Source organism: Lissotriton vulgaris, chromosome 7 (assembly GCF_964263255.1).
Source record: "Lissotriton vulgaris chromosome 7, aLisVul1.2, whole genome shotgun sequence".
Classification (NCBI taxonomy): Eukaryota; Metazoa; Chordata; class Amphibia; order Caudata; family Salamandridae; genus Lissotriton; species Lissotriton vulgaris.
The window spans coordinates 415,242,056-415,268,169 of NC_141695.1; the positions used below are offsets into that span (position 1 = coordinate 415,242,056).

At 45.7% G+C, this 26,114-nt stretch overlaps 1 protein-coding gene across 9 annotated transcripts in view; it reads right to left on the minus strand.

Annotated features, from left to right (window-relative positions):
* Positions 1–205: 205 nt before the first annotated feature.
* The window catches only part of LOC147701766 (sulfotransferase 2B1-like), a 512,808-nt gene continuing 486,899 nt past the window's right edge, over positions 206–26,114 (minus strand). For all 9 annotated transcript variants that reach the window (XM_086930388.1, XM_086930390.1, XM_086930386.1 and 6 more), the window contains one exon: positions 206–983. In XM_086930388.1, the coding sequence (XP_086786514.1) occupies positions 874–983 (110 nt within the window). In that variant the 3' untranslated portion in view covers positions 206–873. The remainder of the gene's footprint in view (positions 984–26,114) is intronic.

Sequence of the window (26,114 nt, forward strand, 5' to 3'; positions counted from 1 at the left end):
CTCCGGTGGCCGGCACATGTAAATGCTGTGTGTGGTGGGGCGAGAGCAGGGTTAGGTGGGAGCGCGGGCAGTTGGCAGATGACGGAATAGGTATAAATAAATAAATATTCCATCGTCCGTCAACTTCCCCCCTTGCCACGCCCTACCCCACCATGCTTACCATTGCCGGCCACCACTGCTTTCAAATGAAACACAGAACAAAATAGCACATAAGAATATTTATTTATATGTTTTTTAAGCTCTAAACAAAATTTGTTAAAGATTGTTTACCTTGACTTTTGTTTGTCATCTTTTCTGAATGGAAAAACATAAAAACTGCTTGTCTTAGGAGATATGAGCACCAATACACATGCACTGTTAACGTGGCATTTAGGAATTGTGACCTTGTATGCATGGATGCATATGGCATTTCTATAACATATACCTAGCCACAAGGCAGTGAAGCACTGTAAAGGGTCAAAGACAAGCATAAATTCAACAATTGTAGTTGTATGGTGGATGGTTAATGTATTGTGAAATGCATTGTGATGTAGAGTTCTTTAGAGATTACATTTTCAACTTTTTCCTAAATTGTAGCAGCGTTGGTGCGGTCCTGATGGATACAGGGATTCTGTTCCATATCCTGGCTGAATAGATGGATATGGCCTTCTGCCTTGTTTTTAACAACCTTTTAAGAGCATGGTCTATTTCATATAAACAAAGGTAGCAAGATCAAAGTTAATTTTCATTGTTAATGATGATGTTGGGGTGAGCAGTGAATCACAGAGCAGAGAAGCTAGAGTTATCCTGGATCATTCTCCTCACAATCATTTTATATAACAAATACCCTATTACAGCACACCACGCTTGTTCTGGAGGTTAAAGAAATGGTTTTCAATCCCACTTTAATTCCACTGGCAGATCTTTCATCTTCTCCTTGTAGACTTCATCAAAATGCTTTCTCTGCTTATCAGTAAAATGATTCCTCCAGTCACCTGCGATCCCTAGAAAAGTAACGAGAAAACAAATATAGATATTATTTCAAAATACAAAAAAAGTGACATAAAAAAGCACCATAGTATCCTGATTTACTATCATGAGGGGGTTGCTAGGTGTTGCGCATTGTCCTTTGCTGCCATGTTCCAGCTGAGACTCCATCACCACAAATTTCGGAAGGAGGCCTTATGGGCCTGATTCACAAAAGTAAACTTAGACCAAAAGTCTAAGTTTAGACCTGAAGTCTAAGTTTAGACCAAAAGTCTAACTTTACTACTATTTAAAGCTAGACTTTAGGTCTAAACTTAGGCTTACAGTCTAAACTTAGACTTTTAGTCTAAGTTTAAATTTGTGAATCAGGCCCTCTGTGTATATAAAGTTTTGACAGACATCCTGATTTGGGAGTACCAAAGTATCAGAAATATGAAATTGGGCTTTTAAGTGACCGTTGATAGAGGAGGAGGTGGCTTTCGAGTGCAGAGGCCCTGTGGATGAACTTCCCACACTCTGTTCTTCCCATTGACAGTTCCTATGAAGAACAGAAGCAGTAAGTGGACATTTTGTTCCTGATACCCCTATTACAAAAATACTGAACAGATACAAAACAATTTGAGAATGTCTTATAGTTACTTTTTGATAGCTTGTTGCATTCAATGCTTCATCACTTCTATACATGTCAGTATGAGTTCAGTCCTTCAGTGTCCCAGGCACTTTTGAGCCTGCAGCAAGAGTATACGAAACAAGGCCCTGCTCATTGGTTCTTCTAGATTGCAGAGTACAGAATGAATTGATATACTGGTTACGGATGAACCTGGATTCTATTTTCTTAATTCAACAAATGTACATGTCTTTGTTAAGTTGGAAATTGGAGTCTAGGGAGAGCAGCATTTTAAAACACTTCAAGAAATGCCCTCTAAATGAAATCAATTTATGGGTGTTTAATGCAAAATGGAGATTGTACAACTGAACCACAGGAGACCAGTTATTTAAACTTGAGTCTCACTAACTTTGATCAGAGGTGGAACCTGGAAGAATAAGGAGTGATCCTCCCTGGTGAAAAGTTCATTGGTGTAAAAGTCACTCACAGCACTACTAGACCTCTATTTGCAAAAGCCATCTCCTGGACCATCGCCGCCCAACTGTTACCTGTGCATTTACACTGAGTGTGCTAAGGACCAGCCACATTCATAGATTTTTGAACCTCAGTCACTTTAACATACCGAGAATATTTCATCACTCACAAGCATAAGCCTGCATTTATATCCTATGGAAATATCTTTGTGCTTGCCTTGGGAGCCTGATTACGATCACACATCTACTTATCATTCATTAAACTTTTTCCCAAGTGAAAGACATTAGGAACAACACCCTTGTGTACCTTCCTCTTGGAGCATTTTCTACCACTTAAAATCATTTGGCTTTGATCTAACTTTTTCTTCAAAGGGTTTTCTTTATCTTTAATTGCTTTCTAAAATAGTATTGGGCCGCAGATGCTGAACAAAACACCCATTCACTTGGCACATGGTAATAATGAATAGAATTTTCGAGTCACCCTGTGCTTTCTAACATCCCTTTTTTGGAGTTTTGATTATGCCTCCCCAATAGGATATAAATGGCCCTTGAATAGGTTTGTGGGATGCAACTAGCATTTGTAATTTTCCTTAAATGGATTGGTTTCTAAAATCAAATGTTATCAAAGTGAATGTCTCACCTGGCATGTATTTACTCATTTAATGCACACAGCCAGGCTCCCTTGTGTTGAAGAATGAATACAGAAAATACACAGTATGAACCTGTCATAGCGGTCATAGAAAGGTTCTCAGAGCAAAATATGTGTTGGATTTAGTGGTGGTTGGTGACACTTGAAAGTGGTTGGGCGTAAAAGTTTGTGATGAGTGGGCGGTGGCGAGCAAGTGAGCCTGACAGCCATAAGAGTGGTTTGGGGGGGTTTCTCCGAAGAACATTTTGAACAAAGAGCGGGCAAATGGTGCATTTTCAAGCATATTTGAGAAAGCAAGAAAGTCAATAAAGCAATTAAGTTAAAAAATGTTGGCATCAATAATGCTCGCTACTATTACTGCAAATAATCTCTGTGACAACCTCACATTTCTTATATGTGAGGTCCTGTTTTGATCTAAAATAAAATGTTGATGGATTTTACATAAAACATAAACACAGCGTTTCTCTGAAAATTGTCTATAATAGCCTCAGACACCACCTACTTTCAAAATAAATTAAAGGAAAATCATATTTAAAAAAGTTTGTTTAAGAATTATTCAATCAGAGGAGGAGCCAAGCAGGCATTCAAAATGGCCGCATAGTCGCTCGGCTCCGCGAGCCCTTTCGCCCCACACGTCTATCCTGCCGAATATCCTGACCCACGGAGGCATACTTTGATAAAGGAAAGAAAACGAGCACCTACCGTTTGCTTCCCGAAGCTCCTGGGAATTATCCCCGACTGCACTGCAGCCCACGCGATGGTGAGACCGGGGCGTTGATTAGGCGGGGCCTCCGGCCGCAGCTGCAGCACTAACGGCCGTTGATGGCGACGGGGAGCCTGCCGGTGTGGGCCGATGATATGAAGGACCGCTGCCAGCGGTGAAGACCCGATCCGCTTGTCGGGGACCCTTGAGGGGCAGTGTGGTGGTGCAGGATCGGAGGGGGTGCATGACTCCTGCCCCCTCCCCAAATTTTGTTACCCGGGCATAGCTAAGGATTGCCCCCGACATAGGCGGGTGACTCCCAGGGCCCTGCAGGACTTTAGCCTTTTGGTGGCTCTCCTTTCTGGACCCTGCCCCACAGTTCGTTTGCCCTGGGGACGCATCCCGCGGTGCCCTCACAGTAAGGCCGGGTCCCTGAATATGGTGAAGAGGGACGGGGCCGACTGGATTAAGATGGCGGTTGGTGCCCCGCTCTACGGTTCACGTCCAGGTTGGGCGGCTGTTGAAATGATGGGGCCGGGATGTCCGCAATGCACGACGGAGTTCACACCCTGGGACGTGTTGGCTGCCCTAACAGTTTTGCACGAGACCATGGATTGCCATGTCCGAGACCTGGGTGCAAGGATGGACGCCATTGCTGTTTCGCCATCTATGGCGGCCACGGTCCTATTCCAGCGGTCGGCCGATGAACTTGCTGCTGTGTCCATGGAGGAGGTTTCAGACCCTCGGGGGCACCTTGGGTCACTTGAAGACCGGGCTCCCGTGCCCGCGCGGACCATCTTGATGGCTCGTATGGATGTATCCTTGGGACACATGTCCGGCTGGCAGCTGGGGGTGGAGCGCTGTTTTCCTCCTTGGACTGACTTGGTTGTGTCGCGGCGGAGGCCAGATTGTTTGACTCTCCTCTCCTGGATGATGTTATTATTTGTCAGCTTTGGGAGGTTCATGGGACCGGCGTTGTTGTTGCCTGATCTTTGCTATCTATATTTGGATAGATTTGGATTACTATGCTCTTTTATGGCTTCGCCCAGTCCGGGCTCATCTATACTGTTTGGACTCTCAGGACTGTGCTTTACATTGATTAACGAGAGGACTTCGGGCGGTACTACTGCCAGACACGGTAAGGGATGAGGTGGATTACAATCTATCTGCTTTATTGCTGACAGACGGTGCAGTGGGTATCTTCGATCGATATTTCATTGTTTTTGTGCTCGGGATTTGTTATTCTTCCTTATGGTATTGTTTCCTTCTTGGGATTTTCGAAGTGTAGGGGTGAAGGGCGGGGCCGGGCGGCACGATGAGGGCTCTCCTCCGCTTATTTTTTCTTCTTTTCTTTCCTTTCCCTATCTTTCTATATTTCGGGTTCTATTAGGGCGACAGGCACGCGGCTGGGAGGTAGGCCATGGCCTTCTGCAGGGTGGGGGGTTGTGGGATGGGTGTTAGATTAGTATTTGTTTCTATGGCCCTTTAGTCTTTCTTCTCTTTTAGTGTCGCCGTCGCCCATGTTCCTCGCGGTGTGTTTGGAGTGGATGTATGACGTTAGCACGCATACTATTACCACGCATACCTTTACAACGTGGTATTTACAACGAATACCGTTACAACGCATAGCGCTTTGAGGTGCTGGATAGTGGTAAGTATAGTTTTATATTCCAACTCCAGTCCCCGTGGACACTAGGGAAGGCGTTGGATATAAAATTAAACTTATTCCCTATCCTAGAGCGCCCCCCAGCGCAATGCGTTGTAATGGTATGCGTGGTAATGCCTGCGTTGTAATGGTAGTGCGTTGTAAAAAATGCGTGCTAAACGTTGTATACCGTTTGGAGTTGAGGGGCGGGGTTTAGACTTGTTACACGATGGGGTTATGCTTCCACTTCTCCTGTTATGTATATCTTATCCCCTGCTGCCCCCCGTATTGCTACTGTTCCTGATATCCTGATTTGCACACTATCGCGGGACTGGCTGCGACTGTGCAGCACTTCTCCTTAGTTCTTTATTTGAAAATGAACCTTTTAAATCCTGATTTAAGCTGTTGTGTCCGCTTACAAACTGTGTACTGTTATTTTATTATCCTGGGCTCCGAACTGTCACAACTATGCATATTGCTTGCAATGTTTTGGTTTTGTCTAGCGGCCGGCCGTGATGGTTGTAGGCCCATACCTGTAATCACATGTGCTACAAATAAAGGTTCACAAAAAAAAAAAAAGAATTATTCAATGTCATCAGGGCAAGAATCTCTGCAGAACAGAGCTGGCTCTATAAGGGGACCCATGAAATTCTGGGGCCCTGGGCCAGAGCTGAGCCCACTTTGTCGATGTCTTAAAACTTTTCTGACCAGGCTTGGTGTTTTCGTTTATATCCTTTCACATGGCTTGCATTAAATTTCTTGCATTTGGAAGCCCCTGCTTTCATCAAACCACCTAACGTTGGTTGCAAGCCATTTTCAGACCATAAACAAACACAGCATGAATGCATTTGTTGCCACTGGTGAAGCACAGGGTCAGGAAGCACAGGAGAGGGAGGGTTAATGAAATAAACTCTCCCACGAGGTATGTAATATAATTGATACCAGGCTGCATCAAACATTGAGCTTGCTTGTGACATGTTTCATGACAAGCTGCAGGACTCTGCCTGTGGTCTTATCCCATGTTGTCACAGACATTCTGAAGCACTCTTTGTAAACAGACATGCATCCTACAGCTCCAGGAATAGTATCCTGTGTCATCATTACACTCAAGGAGCTGAAGTGGTACAGCTACATTACCGTGCATGGGAGCTACAGCTCGTTTACAGAGTGTAAAACAGTAAAAGCATCACCAATAGCCAGGGCACAAGTCCTAAAAAAAAAGTTGGGGGACGCTGACGTCATGACAGGAAGTGACATCACAAAAGGTTGCTTGCACCATCACACTCAATGCCTCCCCTCGCTCACCCCTTAGATGCGATCGCATAAGAGAAGCCAGCGCATGAACAGCATTCTGAATGAGCTCCGATCTCGCCCCAGAGAGGGCAAAGAGTGAATGCGTGGCTCCATTTGCTCCAGGAATCGAGCTCGTGGTAAAATAAGTGGGGGGGATGCCATCTACCCGCTTGGTACTCCGACTCGAGCCCTGCCAATAGAGTGTTTTTATTCTCAGGCTCAGCAGCGCCTGGATTGGTCAGGGCAGGACAACTTGCTGCTCATCTGGAGACCAGGGGGCTGCAGCTTCGACCCTCTTAGGCTCCTTCATTGTAGAGGCGAGAGTGCTTCAAACTACACATGTCGGGCTGGCCGCGGAAAGGCGCCGACCCAAACCGACATGCGCGGGTGTTGTACTGACTGCGTCTAGTTCCCCCCATAAGATGAGGCAGACGTAAGTGACTTAGTGATTACATGCAAGTAACAATACACATACACATATTTTTTGTTCACACAGCTCACGAGTGCCTTGGACCCTGGGGGAAAATAATGAGAGGGCAACACAGAAACACCCTCACAGGGGAACCGCCCCTGGTTGGATTGCATCTTGCAAGTTCATTGGAGCCCTCAAACCGATTGTATGTAGAAAGGTAAATCAGTAATGATCTCAAATTTAATCAATGCAGAAAGAGTGACAGGATGGAGCTAAAAACTAATCAATAGATTGCGGTAAACGTGAACCAATGTGCTGTTTCTTATTTGTAAAGCACAAACACAATAATACATGCAATAAAGGAATAAACATCAACCAAATGAGTCAAGTATTTCTACTTTTAGAAATCAATCCATTTAAGGAATAAATAAAGGTGTGAACGGTATCCCCAAGGCTACACTGTGCAGATCCTATTCTGAGTCTAGTTTGGTACCTTTCCCTGTATTAAGCGTAAAGTATCTAATGACTGAGGAAGCTGTAAATAGCAGTACTTGCAGCCACAGATTTCTGGAGTCAAACCATACAGTTCTCACTTTGAAATCTTAACTCTTTCACTGCTGAATTGTTTGTACATCTCTGTGGCATAGCTTTTCTCTAAAATGTAGCATTAACTTGTTCAAACAAATACACCCTTATGCCCTATGTGCCTCTATGGTCTCCTCGTGCACTAATTAAAAATATACATTTTTGAAACATGTATGGCTATCTATGGTGCAAAACTCACATCTATATCTAATTTCAGCATGAAGATATAATCAAATGTAGAGATGATGCATGCATTTGCTTAAGTTTTTGTTTTATTTCTCAATGGTCAAGTCTATTTATAAAGTGCCTAGCTAGTTACAAAAAGGGGGTACTTGTTCCTATGAGGTAAAGGGATTAAGCAAGGTTGGTATAGGTAGTACTGAGGGGGCTATTCCTTAAAGGGAAGTGATGCCCTCACACACCCACTCGGGTGACATGCTTTATCATCAGGCTTTTATCTCCTCTTGGGGCCAGCTTTTCAATGCCCCACGGGCCCCATGAGCGGGCTCTTTGTCGGACATCTTTTTATATATAACAGCCTTGATGATGCATGCAAGTGTGTGGATCTGGTGAGTGGTTTTGCAAGTGGAATAAAACTACCTTAAGGGTATACAATGATAAGTTTATTCAGGTCTCACTTTGGTAGGGTTAAAAACAGTAAACAGTGGACAGTCAGATACATGAGGAGACCTTGACCCCACCAGGGCGACCATTCTTCTCTGGTATTGACTCCGTACTAGAACCATTAAGCAATTTTGTGATTATTTTCTGACACCCCTGGTAGCAAAAACTACTAAATACCTAAAGAACACAACATATGTTTAAAACCATTTAGGTGCACAAATTATGGATGGAGTTGGAGGGAATAATCAACTCTGTTTCTATAGGGGTCAATCTGCTCCACATGAACATACGCAATGTGACAGAGGTCTGGGCTGCCGAAAACTCCATAGACAAACTACAGGTTGAGGTGAAGCTGCTTACGAAGCAAGTGTCCAAAATTGTGGTGGTGTCCAGCATACTGGAGGATAGAGTGGAGGATACTGATGTGTAATAATCTACGTTTGTTGGACTTCCTGGTGGGAACAGAACAATCAGCTCTGGAATAATTCTTGGATGATTGGATTCTTGCCTCCCTGCAAAACCTCAAGTACTATTGAATATATATCTGCAGTGGAGCAGTAGCACAGGGCCCTGTCAACCAGTCCTCCTGCTGGGGCCCATCCCAGGGAGCTCATAGTCAGGATATTCAATTACAAAGACTTCAACAAAAATATAATCCTAAAGGCACCCACAGACGGTTTTTATTTTGAAAACCATGAGATTACAATCTACCCAGATTACACCAGGAAAGTCCAATTGAAGTGGAAGACTTTCCTGAATGTAAAGTAAAAGCGGGCCATGAACTTGCCCTACATGCTGCTGTATCCAGCTCACCTCGGGTCGGGGAACAGAGAGAGATGATGCTGAGGGATGGTTATACATAACTTATGATCACCTGACAGGGAGTGAGTATATGTGCCACAGGAAAAGTTCAGAGAGTGATATGCATTGAAGTGAGTTGCAGACCGAACTTCCCTTTTTAATTGTCAGCTCAACTACATCTGAGAGCAGTGGAGAAGGTACATGGCAATAAAGGAAGGTGGGTCAAATGGACATTAAACTCACAGATGAAGGCGAACGCAGGCTCCTTTCTAGAGGAAATAGGGCAGTTGGGAGTGTACCTTTCGGGGGGCCTTGATCAGCAGCAGGCTCTTGAGGCCCATGGAGGGATGACCCTCTCTGCATATTGTTTATTATAAGTTCCTACTTATGAGTATCTTCAGTTTCACATGTTTATAGTATACTAGGTGGAGTTTAGGGGCAGGCATTTTACTAAGAGTTAAAGATGTACTTACCCCCGGGTGGGCTCAGTGGGATGTTTGGCGGGGTTCTCTTTTGTTAAGTTTATAAAGGCTGTGTTGTGGAGCTCCTGGATTCTTAGATGAACTGTTCAAGTAGTCACGAAATTCCTTCAAGGAGGCTGTAGTTTCTTCCTCTCTTAAAAAACCCCGGGTTTACCCCACGATTTTAAAGAACTACAAACCAATCTCTTTGCTTCCCTTCTTAGCTATGCTATTAGAGACTCATGTAGCTCAACATTATTTCTACTTTTTTGGAGGAATCAGGTTTTCTTGACTCCCATCAGGCCTGTTTTCGTCTTTTACATTCAAGTAAGACAGTCATCCTTGCTGTAATGGATGATATGAGGAAGGAGGCGGATCAAGGGATTAGTCAGGCACTAGTCCTTCTTGAGCTATAAGCAGCCTTTGACATGGTTGATCATGCTCTACTGATCAAACCTGTCAGCTCTGCCGGTGTCTGTGACACTGACCTCAAGCGGTAGACATCCTTTCTTAAACATTGGGCTCAATCAGTTTCCCTTTCCCCGTACCGTTTTACTTAGGTCCCTTTAGGTTGAGGTGTCCCACAGGTATCCACCTTATCCCTCTACTTGTTCAATCTTTACATTTGTCCTCTTACACATTCCCTTCAGGAGCAAAAGGAGAAAATGTATAACTATGCTGCCGATATGCACCTGATTTTCACATCGACAACACTTTGAAAGCCAAGGCAATTATCCAAAACACTTTACTACATATCCAGGACTGGATCAATTTTCCCCAGGTTAAGCTAAACTTGGATAAAACCTAAGTCATGGTTACAGAACCAATTGCCCATTGGAATCCCTCTTTCTGGCCCCCAGAATTGGATGGGTGTTCTGACTCTGCCCAAGAAAGAGTAAAACGCCTTGAAATTCTCATTGATGTGGATTTATCCCACAAGTCTCATATAGGAGCTGTGTCATCTTCCTGCTTCTTCCATCTTCGGAGAATAAGGAAAATTAGGAGATATAGGGGAATCTGTTTTCCAAATCCTTATTGCTCTTGTGATCTCTCTGATTGAATAAGCCAATGCACTTTATCTGGGACTACCTACTGATCTACACAACAGGTCGCAACTAGTTCAAAATCAGGCAGCTCAGCTGTTATTTCACGAGCCTCATAACTGCCACACTAAGCCTTTAGGATTCCAGTAGCTTAGAGGACCATTTTTAAAACAGCCTGCATTATTTTTATGGCTCATCAATGCTAAAGCCCTGCCTTTTTGTCCTACAGAATCCGCCATTACACCCCCAATCACCATTTAAGATCAGCTTACCATAACTTACCTATGGTGCAAAGATACAAGAGGAAAAGGTTCGGAGGGGCCAGCTTCTGCGTTCTGGCTCCTCATACCTGTAACTCTTTCCCAACTGCTTTTAAAATCCTGGTAGTTCCAACACACTTATGTATAATCCGAATAGTAGTTGCAGTCTTTCGTTGCCCTAGCACCCTGAGACCTTATGGTGAACATGCGCTGTATAGGCGGCCTATAACGTAACATACCATAACTACCCAGGTGCCTGATCCTGGCTGGCAACATATACCATGGCCCCTCAATACAACTTTATAACCTGGAATATCTCTGGATTTAGTAGCTATGTGACGCACCAAAGGGTCCTGACTTACCTTAAGCATAATAAAGTGCACATTGCATATTTTCAAGACTCATTCAGAAGAAGTGAAACTTAAAAAAGAAGCAGTGTGGTCAACTGTACTATGAAGGTTAGCGCTGTTTCCCGTGGGAGCAAGGTCCCTTCAGTGCACTCAAGAAGAACAAAGTTCTTAGACAAATTTGATAGCAATTCTTATATCATGTATTTGGTCAATGTTCTTTTTATTCTTTTTCAATTGTTTAAGTTCCACATTATTCATTCATAATGTCATGTTACTTTTTCTTTTCACCCAATGCATTTCAGGCATTTGCCCTTTATCAGGGGACTTAAATCTGGTTCTTGAACGGGAATTTCGTGTTATGTTCTGAGGTGGTCAAAACCGCCGTCGCGGGTTTCCAAGTGAACTGACACGTAAGAATCTCCGTGTAGTTGAGTGATGGCGGATGAAGGTACTATGTGCTATGACAGATTGGGAAAAAATGTGTTATGGATCTGTGAAGCAACCAAATTGGATTGGGTTATTCAATAATTCTGGGATGAAGAATCAGGAAGAATATGGAGACATTAGCGGGAGTCTTCTCACTGGCCTCCCCAATGAGAAGAATGTTTGTGCGGAAGATGGTATCAGCGGGCTGGCGATTTCAAGTTAAGTTGAAAGCAGAGGGCGCATGGCCGCCCGCTGGCTTCTCCCCCACCATCTACGAGCATCACATTGTAGTGTAGTTCCTATTTCCCTGATAGGCTCTGTGCATTGGAATAATATACACTATAGTTTTGACATAGGACTGAGGTCAGTATGTCTCTATCGAGTACATTAACTTAATTACTTGTGTGTGCCAGCTAACTCAGTGGTCACCAGAAACTTCTCAAATAAACAAGAAGGGATTAGTTTCTGACAACCGCATAAACATGACAATTTTTTTTTCCTTAGAGTCGTAAAAATCTCAGAATCGTGGAAACAATAGATAACCCTTTCACCTAGTCAATCGTGCATGCTTCGTTTCTACAGAGGTTGCACAGAAATAGGGAGACATGCGTTTCAATAAAAAGGGTTGATTGAACAGTCTTATTTCTCATGCAAGAGATATGAACTGCTACAATCATAAGACAGAATGCAAAGTATAATACGTACAGCGTTTGCAGTAAGATAAAAAAATACTGTAATAGCATGGTTTGTAGCTATGACATATATTCAAAAAATAGATACATAAATAACACAGGCTAAAATACTCATCTGGTGCTTCTAAAGTAATCCTTCCCCAGTGTAGCTAACCTAAGTGTAGTACGAGGGAAAAAGTAGGTGCTGTTCAGTGATAGTCTAGGTCAGCTATATTTGCCAAGAGTCCCTCTAGGTTCTAGTCTGCTCCATACCTTAAAATGAGAGAGGTTGGAATCTCTTGCCCGGGTCTTGATCTCTAACACCCCGCAAGGGGAGTCAGAAACACTGGAGCTGGATTCTCTGTGAGGAGGATGGCAGCATCTGGTCAGTGCGTCAGTTGGAGACTTGACTTCCTTCCGAACTTGCCGTGGTGAGCTGCGTTGTGCAGGTAGGCAGTCGAACTGTGGACTGAACCGTGGTTTTCCCTGGCAACTGAAGACATATTTATACCTTGAAGGTGTTTAGGAATGCCAGTATTTGCGTAAAAGTCGGGCACAAGAACGTCATGAATGAACCCCCAAGGAATAGATGTTCCTGGATAATAAATGAGTTTTTGGAGAAATCAATATTGAAGCATGGGGAAGTCCTAAAGGCTTAAGAGTCTGGTTTTCCAAGAACTCGTTGTGACGTAGATGAACGGATGTAGGTGGCCATGCCTGTATTTGGTTAGCATGGAGAATGCCTAAATAAAGGCTGGATTTTCTATTCCTAAATAAGGGCAATGTGAATTGTACCTATATAAGGGCATAACTCGAGAAATTCATACGGAATCTAAATCGACACACAACAACATGACGCTCGCCCTGGAGCAATGCTAGAGTTGGCTTCAGCTGTGACGCTTGTGCGCCAAACTAAGGTAACACAATTAACTCATTAACCAAAGTATGTGAAAGGTCTCAATGCCAGGGTCAATCCTTGAAGTGTGAATATTTTTTATTGAAGTGCACAAGGTGAGTACATGCAAAATGGATAGAATGACTCAGATCACCTTGTTTGCCATAGTGATATTCCCCAATAAACTGTTAATAAGAATAGATACTTTCCTAACCGTATATAACCAGGCTGTGTCAAAAATGAACCCAGATAAATGGTCTTATGTGGTGTTACAAGGATAGAATGTTAACAGCATCCGTACGCATAAAAATGCAAAAACCTATCATTAAGTGATTCTGTCATATATGTACGTACTTGACCCCAGCAGCTATGGTTTGGACTAAGGTACTAATCAAACAAATGAGCATTTCTATATGTTTCCCAGCACAGATTTTATTGCAATTTAGTGTGCCAATCATAACTATGGGGCTTATTACGATGTCATGTGGACCAGTTCTTGGGGTCCTGTCTGAGGCGGTTGGATCATAAAAGGTCTTGTCGGAAGCACCCACTCCGACCATTGGATTATGTTGCATCCATATACATATAAAGGGAGACAAGGGGACCCTACTCAGTGGGAGCCTGGTTATGAGGACTATTAGAGAAAACAACGTCTCCTGTGGACTAAAAAGGGATACTTAATAGTAAACGTGAAGCACAATCGCTATGAAACAGGGTTGAGAGATATCAGACAGACAGCAGACCATACAACTGCGAGGTTTGTTGCAATAACGTAATTATTTATATAGAAATCTTACAGATAGCATAGTACCTACAAGCAAATTTACAGTGGACAATTATATTTATACAAAAACTAAACATTTGTACAGTAGTGTTTGGTGTCCCAGTGAAAGTGAACTTGAACCAAAACTACAAAGTGACTTCAAGAAAATTACAAATGGGTAAGGTTTCAATCATAAAACAAATGAGGCGACCCTGGAATTTTATAGTCTCAAGTGCTGCAACACTTTTAACAATCAAAAAATGCTGCTCTGGGTTCGCCTCTTCGATTGTCAACGGCGTTTTGACCCATTTAGGGTATTGGGTCTCTTCAGGACCTGGCAATGTAGGGACACCTGAAGCAAGGGCAGAGGCAACCAACAACGAAACCAATATAATCCCCATTGGTTCCCCTACCCAAATCAGGGACTGGGTGCATATCAGCATAACCCCTACAACCAGCCACCTTTCCCACCGAACTTTGGTTGGAACCCACACTTTGTTCCCCCCCCCTCCACAACATTTCCAACAAAACATGTACCCACAACCTTTTTTAGGGTTTGGCCGGAGAGGCAGGGGGAAGAGGAGAGCAGGGAACGAGGTCCATTGGGGACCAACAGAATTTGTAGGGGACAACACACGGAGCAAAACTCAGGACCAGAGAGCGGGCCCGAGCAACCAAAGAGTCTAATAACTAATCTATCAAGTGTAGTCTTGACTCCTGATGAAACCTCTGTCTTGGAAAAGGGCTTGGGTTTTATACCTACCCCCCGTTTGGACCGTTTTAAATTGAGATGTGAACTGGGGGAGTTCTTTAGAAAACTTAGGCTTAAGACTTTCTTTGAACAACATGAACATACCACCCAGACACCTCCGAGTGACACTAATTTCAAAAACAAATCCAATTTCATTCCTCCTACTCATCTAATACCAGCAGATATTATTGCATTTGAAAACGCTGTGTCTCTTGAGGTAGAAGCACTGACAGAACCGACCCCATATAAGAACTTAACAGCTGGGGAGTATAAAGCTATAGAAAGTTTACAGAAGAACACTGATATAGTGATCAAAAGTGCGGACAAGGGGGGTGGTATTGTCATCCAGGATGCCATTGCCTATGACAATGAGTGTAAACGCCTCCTGGGTGACACCAACAGCTACATCATCCTCCAACAGGATCCCTTCCCTTACCTTAGGGATGAAATTACAGACTTAGTTGGCACTGCGGAAAGGGATGGTTACATCAGCAAACAAGAGGCTGACTTTCTTACTGGTTCGGAAGGGAAAATACCATACTTCTACACTCTCCCAAAAACCCACAAAAATCGGGTTCCACCTCCGGGAAGATCTATTGTGTCAGGGATCGGCTCCCAATTAGAGCCCCTCTCAAAATATTGCGATTTCTTTTTCAAACCTTTGGTACAATCCACCAGTACCTACATTAAGGATACCAAAAGTCTCCTTTCGATGCTTCTCACTGTAGAACTGCCAGAAGAACCTTGTTATCTGGTTTCCTTAGACATCGAAAGTCTATATACCTGCATCCCGCAGGATGCAACCTTAAAGGTCCTTGCGGATGTCTTGGAACAGACCACCTGGACATATAACACTTCTAAGACTTTTATCATCGATTGTGCTACTTTAGCACTGAAACGGAATTTTTTTCAGTACCAAGATACCATCTACTTACAGAAGACCGGTACCTCAATGGGTAGTACCTTTGCCCCCAGAATGGAAAGGGGCGACCATTCGGTCCCCCCGAACGTATGGTGGAGTACCACGATCCCCCCGGGAAGCCATCTTGGGCGGGAGGCGAGCCTCGGCTGGTATGCCCGAAGCGGCGTAGCCGGGGCGCGCTTTTTTCCCGCCCTGGAGTGGGTTGTCCTAGACACTGGCACGGCCGGCCACGCCCTCGGAGGCAGGCGGGGGCGGGTTTTACGCCCGCCCTGAAGACGGATAAAAGGAGCAACAAGTCAAGAAAGCATCCTCTTGTTCCTGTGCTCTGAAGCTGCACCTCCCCGCTGCACGTGAGCTCGAGACGGAACGAAGAGCCAATTTTGAGCGTGGTAATCTTTCTCTTTTGTCTTACAGATATCTTGTGTGAGAATGCCAGGCAAGAAAGTCGGAAAGCGGGTCGGTACCGATCAGATGCTCCGCATGCTCATGAAGGAGATAATCGATTTGAAGAAGCAGATGGCGGCTAAGGACGGGGAGGGAGGACCGAAGCGACCTTTGCCAGGAGTAGTCCCTGGTGGGAGAGGCAAGAGGTCCAGAAGGGGGGCACTTGGGGGGGAAACCCCGGTTCCCGATACCCCACTTGAGGAGCCAACCCCGGTTCCGAAGGAGGGGCATCCGATCCCCGTAGTGGTCACCCCCGTGACCGGGGAAGATATGCCTCCCGAGTTAGCGGCGCAATTGGCAGCGTGGTTGGGAAAAGATAGCGAGGGCGCCACGGCTGACGACGCCCGGGCAGTAATGAGACAACTGCGTGAATCTAGAGAGGCTGCGAAGGCAACATCTTCTGTTATCCCGCCAGTTACGGCGGCGGAAAATGCAACAGGCCCAAGTTCGGCAGCAAATACAGTATCTGGTTCAGGTAAGCGGCCATTGCCGATCGCGGGGGAGGGGTCTGTACCTTCACGAAGGGAGAAGGTGGCTCAGCATGTTCCACTGGAAATTAAGGAAAAGATTTGGGCAAATAAGTATGTGAACATTTTTTCTTTGCTTACCGATCATTACGAGATGGAGCATGTTAAGAGCCAAAAGGAGCTCATGCATCCGAGTGTTTGGCGCGCAAAAATGGCCGCCTTTAAGGTCGACGAAAACATTGGTACTTGGGGCAGAGCATGGGGCATTTTTACCTCCATCATGGGGGAGCGCAGGCCCGAGTTGCTGACCGAGTTGCCTATTTATCAGTCACGGATCATGGAGTATTCCGTAGCATACGGGGGCAATCAGTGGTTCTGTTATGACAATATTTTTAGAAAAGCTAAAGAACACGACCCAATTCTGTCTTGGGATTGTTACGACTCCGTTTCATGGCAAAAAATGGAGAGTTCAGGAATGTTGAAAGTACCATTGTCAGGGAGTAACGGTGGTGAATCTTCCCGCCAATACTCTGGGACACCCTTTCGGACGGGTGCAGGTAACGAGTATCACTCAAAACCGAGTGGCAACGCAGGAAAAAGGGGGATTTGTTGGAATTTTAACAGAGGGAAATGTACGAGGCCCCAGGGGTCATGCAAGTTCAGACATGAATGTGGGGGGTGTGGGCAGCCATCCCATCCTGAGTCCATGTGCAGAGCCAAAACGGGTGATAACGGAGGTAGGGGTAGCGCCAAACAGGTCTGAAATAGTCCGAGGGGCGCCTTTACCTACTCCGATTGATACCATGGCAATGATTCCTTGGCTCAACGAATACCCGGATCATGCTTCCGCTGGGGTGTTGCGAAACGGGTTTTCATATGGTTTCCGCATCCCAGTGGGGGATTTTCAGGGTGTAGCAAACTGTAAGAATCAATTATCGGTCTTGCAGCATACGGCCGTGGTACAGGTAAAGATTGGGAAGGAGGTGACTCGAGGTCGTGTCGCCGGTCCATTTGATTGGCCACCGGTTGCTAACTTTGTTTGTTCCCCTTTAGGGGTGGTCCCCAAGAAGGACCCGGGTGAGTTTCGGCTGATACATAATTTGTCAGCCCCACGTGGTCTTTCCGTGAATGATGCAATAGACCCGGAAGTGTGTTCGGTGCGGTACGCATCTTTCGATGAGGCCGTCGCCATGTTGAATCGCCTGGGGCCCGGGGCGCTGATGGCAAAATCGGACATCGAGTCAGCGTTCCGGTTGCTCCCGGTACACCCAGACGATCAGCGTCTCCTTGGTTTCATGTTTCAGGGTCGCTATTACATGGTAGATGTATGCCAATGGGATGCTCTATATCTTGTGCCTATTTTGAAAAGTTCAGTTGTTTTCTGCAATGGGTCTTCACAAAGAAGACGGGTTTTCAACATGTTATGCATTATCTCGATGACTTTCTGTTCCTAGGGGCAGCCGGGGATCCAGAATGTGGACAGGCTTTAAATGAATTTTGTGTGTTAATGAACCATTTTGCTGTACCATTGGCGCCAGGTAAGACCGTGGGTCCCTCGACTTCCCTCGAGTTTCTGGGGATCGAGCTCGACTCGGTAGAAGGTTGTTTTCGATTACCAAGAGAAAAAGTGGTAAAATTCAGGGCATCCCTTGAAACATGTATTAGTGAGACTAAGGTAAAACTGCATCAATTGCAACAAATGGTGGGCCAGTTGAATTTTGCCCTGAGAGTAATGCCGATGGCCCGCCCCTTTTCCCGCTCGATCGCACAAGCCATGGTCGGCCTGAAGGAGGGTCATCACCGCACGAGGCTCTCGGCAGAGGTTCGCCAGGACATGCGCATTTGGTTGGCATTTCTGGCGGATTTCAATGGTCGAATTGTCTGGAACAAACCGACGGTGTCCTCTGAGGAGCTGGGGCTGTGGACAGATTCGGCGGGGAGTGTAGGTTTTGGTGCCATATTCGGCACACAATGGTCGGCTCAAAAATGGCCGTCATGGTGGCACGAGTGCGGACTGACGAGTAACATTGCTTTTCTCGAACTTTTCCCTATTTTGGTGGCCCTGAAAACTTGGCCCGAGGGGTTCCGGGATCACTCTGTGGTGTTTTGGTCTGACAACATGACCGTGGTTGAGTGTATCAATAGTCAGGCAGCACGTTGCAAATGGATGCTGAGACTGCTTAAAGAAATTGTGTTATTGTGCATGCAGTTGAATGTACTCTTTAGGGCAAGACATGTCCCGGGGGTACTGAACCAAGCGGCTGATGCGCTTTCTCGTTTCCGTATGCAGGCCTTCTGGGGTTTTCTGCCCGCAGCGGACCCGGTGGCGGCACCCTTTCCCGAAGCTCTCTGGTCTCTCGGTGCCCCGAACTACAAAACCTCGTGGGAGAGAGTTTAGCACCCAGGACAAGGAAGGCATATGAAGGGGCGTTCCGTTCCTATTGGTCCTTTTTGGGTTCTGCTAGGGGGGAGTTTTGGGGCCAGGAAGAGCTTGTCGTAAAATTTTTGCTGTCTTTACATCAGGCAGGCAAATCAGTAGCTACGGCCCAGAGGCATCGGGCCGCCATTTCCTTTATGGCAAAGGCTCATGGGATCCAGGACCCGACAGCGTCTTTCGTGGTACAGAAAGCGCTACGTGGGTGGCAACGCCTTGAGGGTCGCAGAGCAGATGAGAGGCACCCGATAGGTCTGGATAGGTTGGCCCTGTTATTATCCGTACTCCCTGCAACGTGTTCATCCCAGTATGAAACAGTGTTATTCCGAGCCGCTTTTGCGCTAGCATTCCATGGAGCTATGCGGGTAAGCGAATTAGTGGCGAAGAACAAGCAGGATACGATGGGGGGACTGTGCCGAGAGCACATTCAGGTCAAGGGGGAGACGATGACTGTCTCGTTTGTCAGGTCCAAAACCGATCAGGGTGCGATTGGGGACTGCATACTCATACAGAGGATTCCCGGGTCTTCCATGTGCCCTGTTGTTTGCGTAGAGAAATATTTAGCGCAGAGGGTGGCATCATGGGGGGGAACCTTGTTGAGACACGCTGACGCCACCCCACTGACGAGGTTTCAGTTCCAGCGGGTGCTTGCGATGTCAGTTTCGGCCACGGGCTTGAACCCCGGCGAGTTCGGGACCCATTCCATTCGGATAGGGGCTGCTACTGAGGCTACAGCCAGGGGTCTGAGTGTAGAAGAAGTAAAACGTGTGGGGCGTTGGACCTCGAACTGTTATAAAAGGTATGTGCGGTTGCACATGTTGTGAAGCTGTAATGATGTACTCACGCTTCTTGTTTTTGTTTGGTTTTCAGTTGTGCAAGCCTACGAGGCGGGGCGGACTGTGCAGTCGACCCGACACCGGGGGACCAGCGGTCAGACATCACCGGCTGCGAAAAAGGAGGTGTGGGTCGTGGGCCACTCATACGTGAGGCGTGCCGCGGATGTATTCAAAGCAGGTGACATGATTCACGTGGCTGGGGAATACGGGTACAGGGTGTCCTTCTACGGAAAGGGCGGGCTCTGTATTGACCAGTTTCAATCCTTTTTCGAGGGTTTGTTAGGGCGGACAAGGTCACCGCCGTCGATAATCATAGTCCATCTTGGGGGCAACGATTTGGTGGCCACTGGTAGACTTTCTTCTTGAGGCAATGCTTTCCACAGTAAGTTGGTTGGCAAGAAGAGTTCCAGGGTGCACAATTGCATGGTCCCATATGATCCCACGGAAAGTGTGGCGGGGGGCCATTTCGGTTTCTGCTCTGAATCATTCAGTGAGGAAAATAAATAACAAAGTGAGTAGATTGTTTCGTTCAAGTACACTGCATTCTGTTTCGCATGGTTGTATCAAAGGGGACAGTATGTATTTGGGGGATGGGGTTCATTTGTCCCGGGTGGGGAATGAGTTACTCATAGGAGACCTCATAGCTTGGTTAAAGAGTTTAAAACATGACCTTTAGGCAGGAGTGGTTGTGGGGGGTCCGGATAGCCGGTCAACTTTCCGGCCGGTGGCGGTAAGGTCATGATCGGTGAGCAGTAATTGGAAGATCCCTATGGGGGGGCGTCACCCATTACGGATGGGAGCGCTCGGGGGAGGTGGCCATTGGCCCCTCAACGGGGAGGCGGTCCCGTCTAAGGATAGGCCGCTGGAAGGAAAGGAAAGGTGGTCAAGGCCCCTTCCTGGATAGGAGGGGCTACGGGCCCTCCTGGGGAATTTCCCGGGGCCAGGACATCTGCGACGGCAGATGGGTAAGTTGTGTGGGGTTCGGGAGGGGGTTTACGCTACCTTTTAGACACCTCACACGAGTCCTCGGACGACCGTTAAATGGCGTCGAGTTCATTGGGGCCCCCGTCAAGTTCAAGGGAAATTGGTAGATGCACTTGAGGTACGCCTCTGTGCGGTCGCTCCCCTCACAAGTGAGGGTGGTATTTCTGGTTTAGGGATCTGACACCGGTTACGACCTTGCCGTTGGCCCTTAACGTTAGGATGTACAATTTCAAGTCAAATGTTTTGTAGGATGTTAGTTCGGCTAGGAGAACCTTTGTATTAGAGATCTGTTAAGGTTAGCCAAACATCGTAATGTGGAAATGAAATTGTACATAATATGAAACTGTTATTTTAATGTTTTGATTTTGTTTCATATTTTAATAAATACGGCCGGGAGGGTCACTCCCTCCCGCCTTCCAAAAGTTCAGAACCGTTTCCGGTTTCCCATCCTTGGGGATTGTGTTGAGAGGGGGTGGCGGGTATCTCAGCCATATGGAAAGGGGCGACCATTCGGTCCCCCCGAACGTATGGTGGAGTACCACGATCCCCCCAGGAAGCCATCTTGGGCGGGAGGCGAGCCTCGGCTGGTATGCCCGAAGCGGCGTAGCCGGGGCGCGCTTTTTTCCCGCCCTGGAGTGGGTTGTCCTAGACACTGACACGGCCGGCCACGCCCTCAGAGGCAGGCGGGGCGGGTTTTACGCCCGCCCTGAAGACGGATAAAAGGAGCAACAAGTCAAGAAAGCATCCTCTTGTTCCTGTGCTCTGAAGCTGCACCTCCCCGCTGCACGTGAGCTCGAGACGGAACGAAGAGCCAATTTTGACCCACCCACCAGCCCCTGAGGACAGCAAGTTGTTTTGAATAAAGTTTGAGGTGGTAACTCTATTTCTTGCAGGTTGTGATAATTGTCGTGATAATTTTGAATATGCAATAAAGAATGGTCATTTTCAGTATGTTTTGCAATTAAAGTAATTTTTGCACTAGTGTTGATCAGTAATCATGCTTGTAATAAATTATGATGGTTTTTAATTTAGTAATTTAGGTAGAATTGTCGTATGTATTATTGTCGGGCGGTAAGGTCATGATCGGTGAGCAGTAATTGGAAGATCCCTATGGGGGGGCGTCACCCATTACGGATGGGAGCGCTCGGGGGAGGTGGCCATTGGCCCCTCAACGGGGAGGCGGTCCCGTCTAAGGATAGGCCGCCGGAAGGAAAGGAAAGGTGGTCAAGGCCCCTTCCTGGATAGGAGGGGCTACGGGCCCTCCTGGGGAATTTCCCGGGGCCAGGACATCTGCGACGGCAGATGGGTAAGTTGTGTGGGGTTCGGGAGGGGGTTTACGCTACCTTTTAGACACCTCACACGAGTCCTCGGACGACCGTTAAATGGCGTCGAGTTCATTGGGGCCCCCGTCAAGTTCAAGGGAAATTGGTAGATGCACTTGAGGTACGCCTCTGTGCGGTCGCTCCCCTCAGAAGTGAGGGTGGTATTTCTGGTTTAGGGATCTGACACCGGTTACGACCTTGCTGTTGGCCCTTAACGTTAGGATGTACAATTTCAAGTCAAATGTTTTGTAGGATGTTAGTTCGGCTAGGAGAACCTTTGTATTAGAGATCTGTTAAGGTTAGCCAAACATCGTAATGTGGAAATGAAATTGTACATAATATGAAACTGTTATTTTAATGTTTTGATTTTGTTTCATATTTTAATAAATACGGCCGGGAGGGTCACTCCCTCCCGCCTTCCAAAAGTTCAGAACCGTTTCCGGTTTCCCATCCTTGGGGATTGTGTTAAGAGGGGGTGGCGGGTATCTCAGCCATATTGCGGGGCTGTATGTACACAATTTTGAGAAGACACATATCTTGAACGCCAGCAACCCTTACACTCTCAATGTTATCCTGTGGCAGAGGTACATTGATGATGTGCTTTTAATTTGGAAAGGGTCAGAAGAGAGCCTTCTAGCTTTCTTTGACTGGGTGAACACGTGCGACCCCCACTTGAGATTCACCCACCAATATAATTCTGAATCAATCGTCTTCTTAGATGTGACCCTCTCCAGAGTTGGCAACCGCCTTGTGAGTAAAACCTACTACAAACCTACCAGCACCAACAACCTCTTCCATTTCACTAGTTTCCATCCGCGTCCCTTAAGGGAAAACCTCCCTTTCGGTCAATATCTACGCATCTGTAGAAATTGCAGTAATCTCAAAGATTTTAACATCCAGGCTGATGACCTCACTGTAAAATTGTCAAGTAGAGGATACCCAAAGAAAGTACTACAAAAGAGCCGCAAGAGGGCTAGGAATAACAATAGAGAGGCCCTGTTGGAGGACCATGAAAAGGAAGCGGAACCTGTTGTCCCTCTAACATGTGTGACCACCTTTAGTAATATCTCAAATTCTGTGAGTCGTTGTATCAATAAGCACTGGAGAATACTCACAAGTAATGGTCGCAACTGGCAAAAACCTTTGTTCTCCTATAAAAGAGAAAGGAGTTTACATGATGCTCTTGTACATACCCGCCCCAGAACCAATCAGACTCCTCACCATCAAACTGTGCTTAATGTCTGGGGTCTACCACCCGTCATAGGCCATTTCCCCTGTGGGGGATGCAGTGTGTGTCACCTCACCACCACTACCAAGGTCTTACAACTGGAAGAAGGGAAAGAATGGCATTTGAGAAGTCACACCAACTGTAATTCAAGTAATGTAATCTACTTGATTACTTGCCCCTGCCATCTGAGGTATGTGGGCATGACCACCAGGCGGATAAAGACACGCATTGGGGAACATCGCAGTAACATTAGATGTGGTAGGAATACTACCAAACTAACTACCCACTTTTTGGAAAATGGTCACAGCCCCAACGATGTGAAATGGGTTGTGATAGAGCAAATCCACTCCAACAATGAGGGCACCCTTTTTGAAAAGGAACAGAGGTGGATATATCGCCTGGCCACTCACCTACATGGCCTTAACGATGAAATACCGTGGGGCACGGTAATGCGGCGATAACCGTAATAAATGATTTACCCATGATAGCACTTTTCTGATCATCAGTGACCTATTTAGCAATGTAAATGACTCGTGGGTTACCCATAAAGTTTTTTTCCCTAACAGTATCCCCCTCCCTTCCTCCTCCTAAAATAGCTCTCATTTGGTGCACAGCAATTTGTCAGGTAGTGTTGTGGCGCAGCATCACATAATTACGAATACTGCTGGGGTTGGGCTGATATAGCGTTATATTGCAGCATTACTTAGTGAATTTAAATGGGGCGTTATTTAAATACCATTCTATTCTGTGCCCTTTCTTTTGCCAATATCCTTCTGACCTTTCCCCAAGATAACAGGTCTTTTTTCACTTTCCTTGCACTGACAATTGAAGCGTGTAATGAGGCCCCTTTAAATGATTTGAGACCTAGCAAGAGCACGTGACCACGGGCTAACGCGAGCCGCGCCCTTCTGGCGCTTCCGCGTTTCTCTCATACAAAACAAACCCGCGCCTTCATTGCCGCTTGGTGTTACGGGCGGCGGTCGCGGTTTGAATAGGTCCGAAGGCGGGGAGTCGCATCGGATAAAGTAGGTGCATGCAGTGATACCGTTTTACTGCCATTACTTGTTTAACTAATTCCACACAGATACGGGTGCCTCTTAACATTCTTGTTGCACCACGTTATATTTATAGATGGACCGAGCGTGAAGGTTTCCCCCCACCGCCAGCCCATGAGGTCCCATTGAGGGCTTATAAATGTGAGTTTTTTCTATATGTAACTCGACTGGCCAGCTTTATATGCCCCTTTCAAAGGTCGTCTTTGTGATTTCTTCAACTCCAACCTTCTGGTTGGCTTTACAATTATGACGAGCACTTTTTTAAATTATATATTTACCCTGTGACCGTAGACTAAAATACCTGCGTGTTATCTAAATCAGACTTCTAAGATTAGGAGCCTTGTTTAAACATTCATGTATTAAAATGGTTTTTCTCTGGGCTCAACGTCCCAAGTCACGGAGATTGTATTCTTTAGGAATAATTACTCCTAGTCAGAATATTGGTGCATGTTTAGATGTAAGTGCATGTTTGATGAAAGTACATGGCTTCTGAAAAATGTTATAATAGTCACATTTTAAAACAGACTTGTTTTTGTTTTTTTCTTATTACTTTTCAGACTTTTTTGTCTCCCCCTCGGGGTGAGACTGTGGGAAGACTTACCCAATATAGGAAGTCTACACTAATCAGGTTGTATTAGTTTTTTATATTTGTTTTTCCTTCTCTACACCTTAGTTTTGGACACCTTAGCGAGTGCCCATTAAGGTATATGATAGAGTTCTGTGGTCCTGACGAATGCTGAGCCGATCCTTGGCTCTTAAGCAGAAACACGTTGACCATCTTTGTTTTCTTGTCACTCCAGTAAGGACTTGTTGGTTCAAACTAACTCAACCAATCACTAGTCCTTTAATTTGCACTGTTTTTACTAGAGTTAGAGCTACCCTCTTAATAAAATTATTGTGTGATGAGTAGCCCACGCTCTTTTTAAAGCACTTCTTTATCACCACTTCATTTTTCCAACCTTTTTGGACCCAATGAAGACAATTGGCTACCGACCTTCACAGGCGGTGCCTGAGGGTTCTTTTTCTTCACAGAGCACATGCACATTATTCCTTTACTAAATTTCTGTTCCTCTAGACGGTGGTAATTTCCTTCCTGTCTATTGACATCAATTGGTTTTAAGTCTTGTTCTTTGTTATTCAACTTCCCTTGACACTCTTCTGTTGATTGTTATGCATTTCGGAAGGGGTAAAAGAGTGGTCTTAATTATACCCTTACTCTCTTGTTGTTTCATGCAAGGGCCTATCCTGCCTGGTGACAAGACACAGTAACACCCTACGTGGTGTGTAATACAAGAAAAGAAAACTCACAGGGAACCCTTGTGCAGGGTGCCCTTGTGAGGGAAGTGAAGGAAGCGGGAACTACGGCAGGACTTTTGATGGAGCCCCCCCAATACAGAGGATCGCTGTACATTAGTTAGTCTAAGAATACACACAGTCAACATTGGTGCATGTGAGCACACCTTATTTCCTCAACCAATGACATTGATTGCAGAACAGTGAAAGGACATGTGGCTTAGAATACCTCTTAAAAGTCCTAAACTGTGTCCTTAACAGAAAGGGAAGCATGTAACTTACCATCTTATGGTAACACTAATCACAACCTAGTATTATTACTATTGTACACATATCAGCCAAAGATGTCAGCTTATCCTTCTCTGTTACGTATCACCAAGCACACATTGACACTCCATAGATGCACATATGATTTCCACCTGAGTGAATATACGCTTTTCAATGGTATGCTAAGTCGTAATGCAAGAAAGGTCAGTCAGTTTTCAACATATGCATATTTTGGCATCAACATGTTTATCTGGTTTATGAAAGCCATCAATGCCAGTGGAAAAGTGTAACTCTCCCATCCATATATTTACACGTCTGTTACTAGGTAATACCTACTCTGTAGGTCTATGTAAATGTAAATCCAGTATTTGTAAAGCGCACAGCTACCCATAGGCATCCAGGCACTGGGGGCCTTTGGGAAGATTAGGCGAGCTATTGCCCAGAGTCACATGGTAACGGGGATCGAACTGTGATCCCCAGTGTC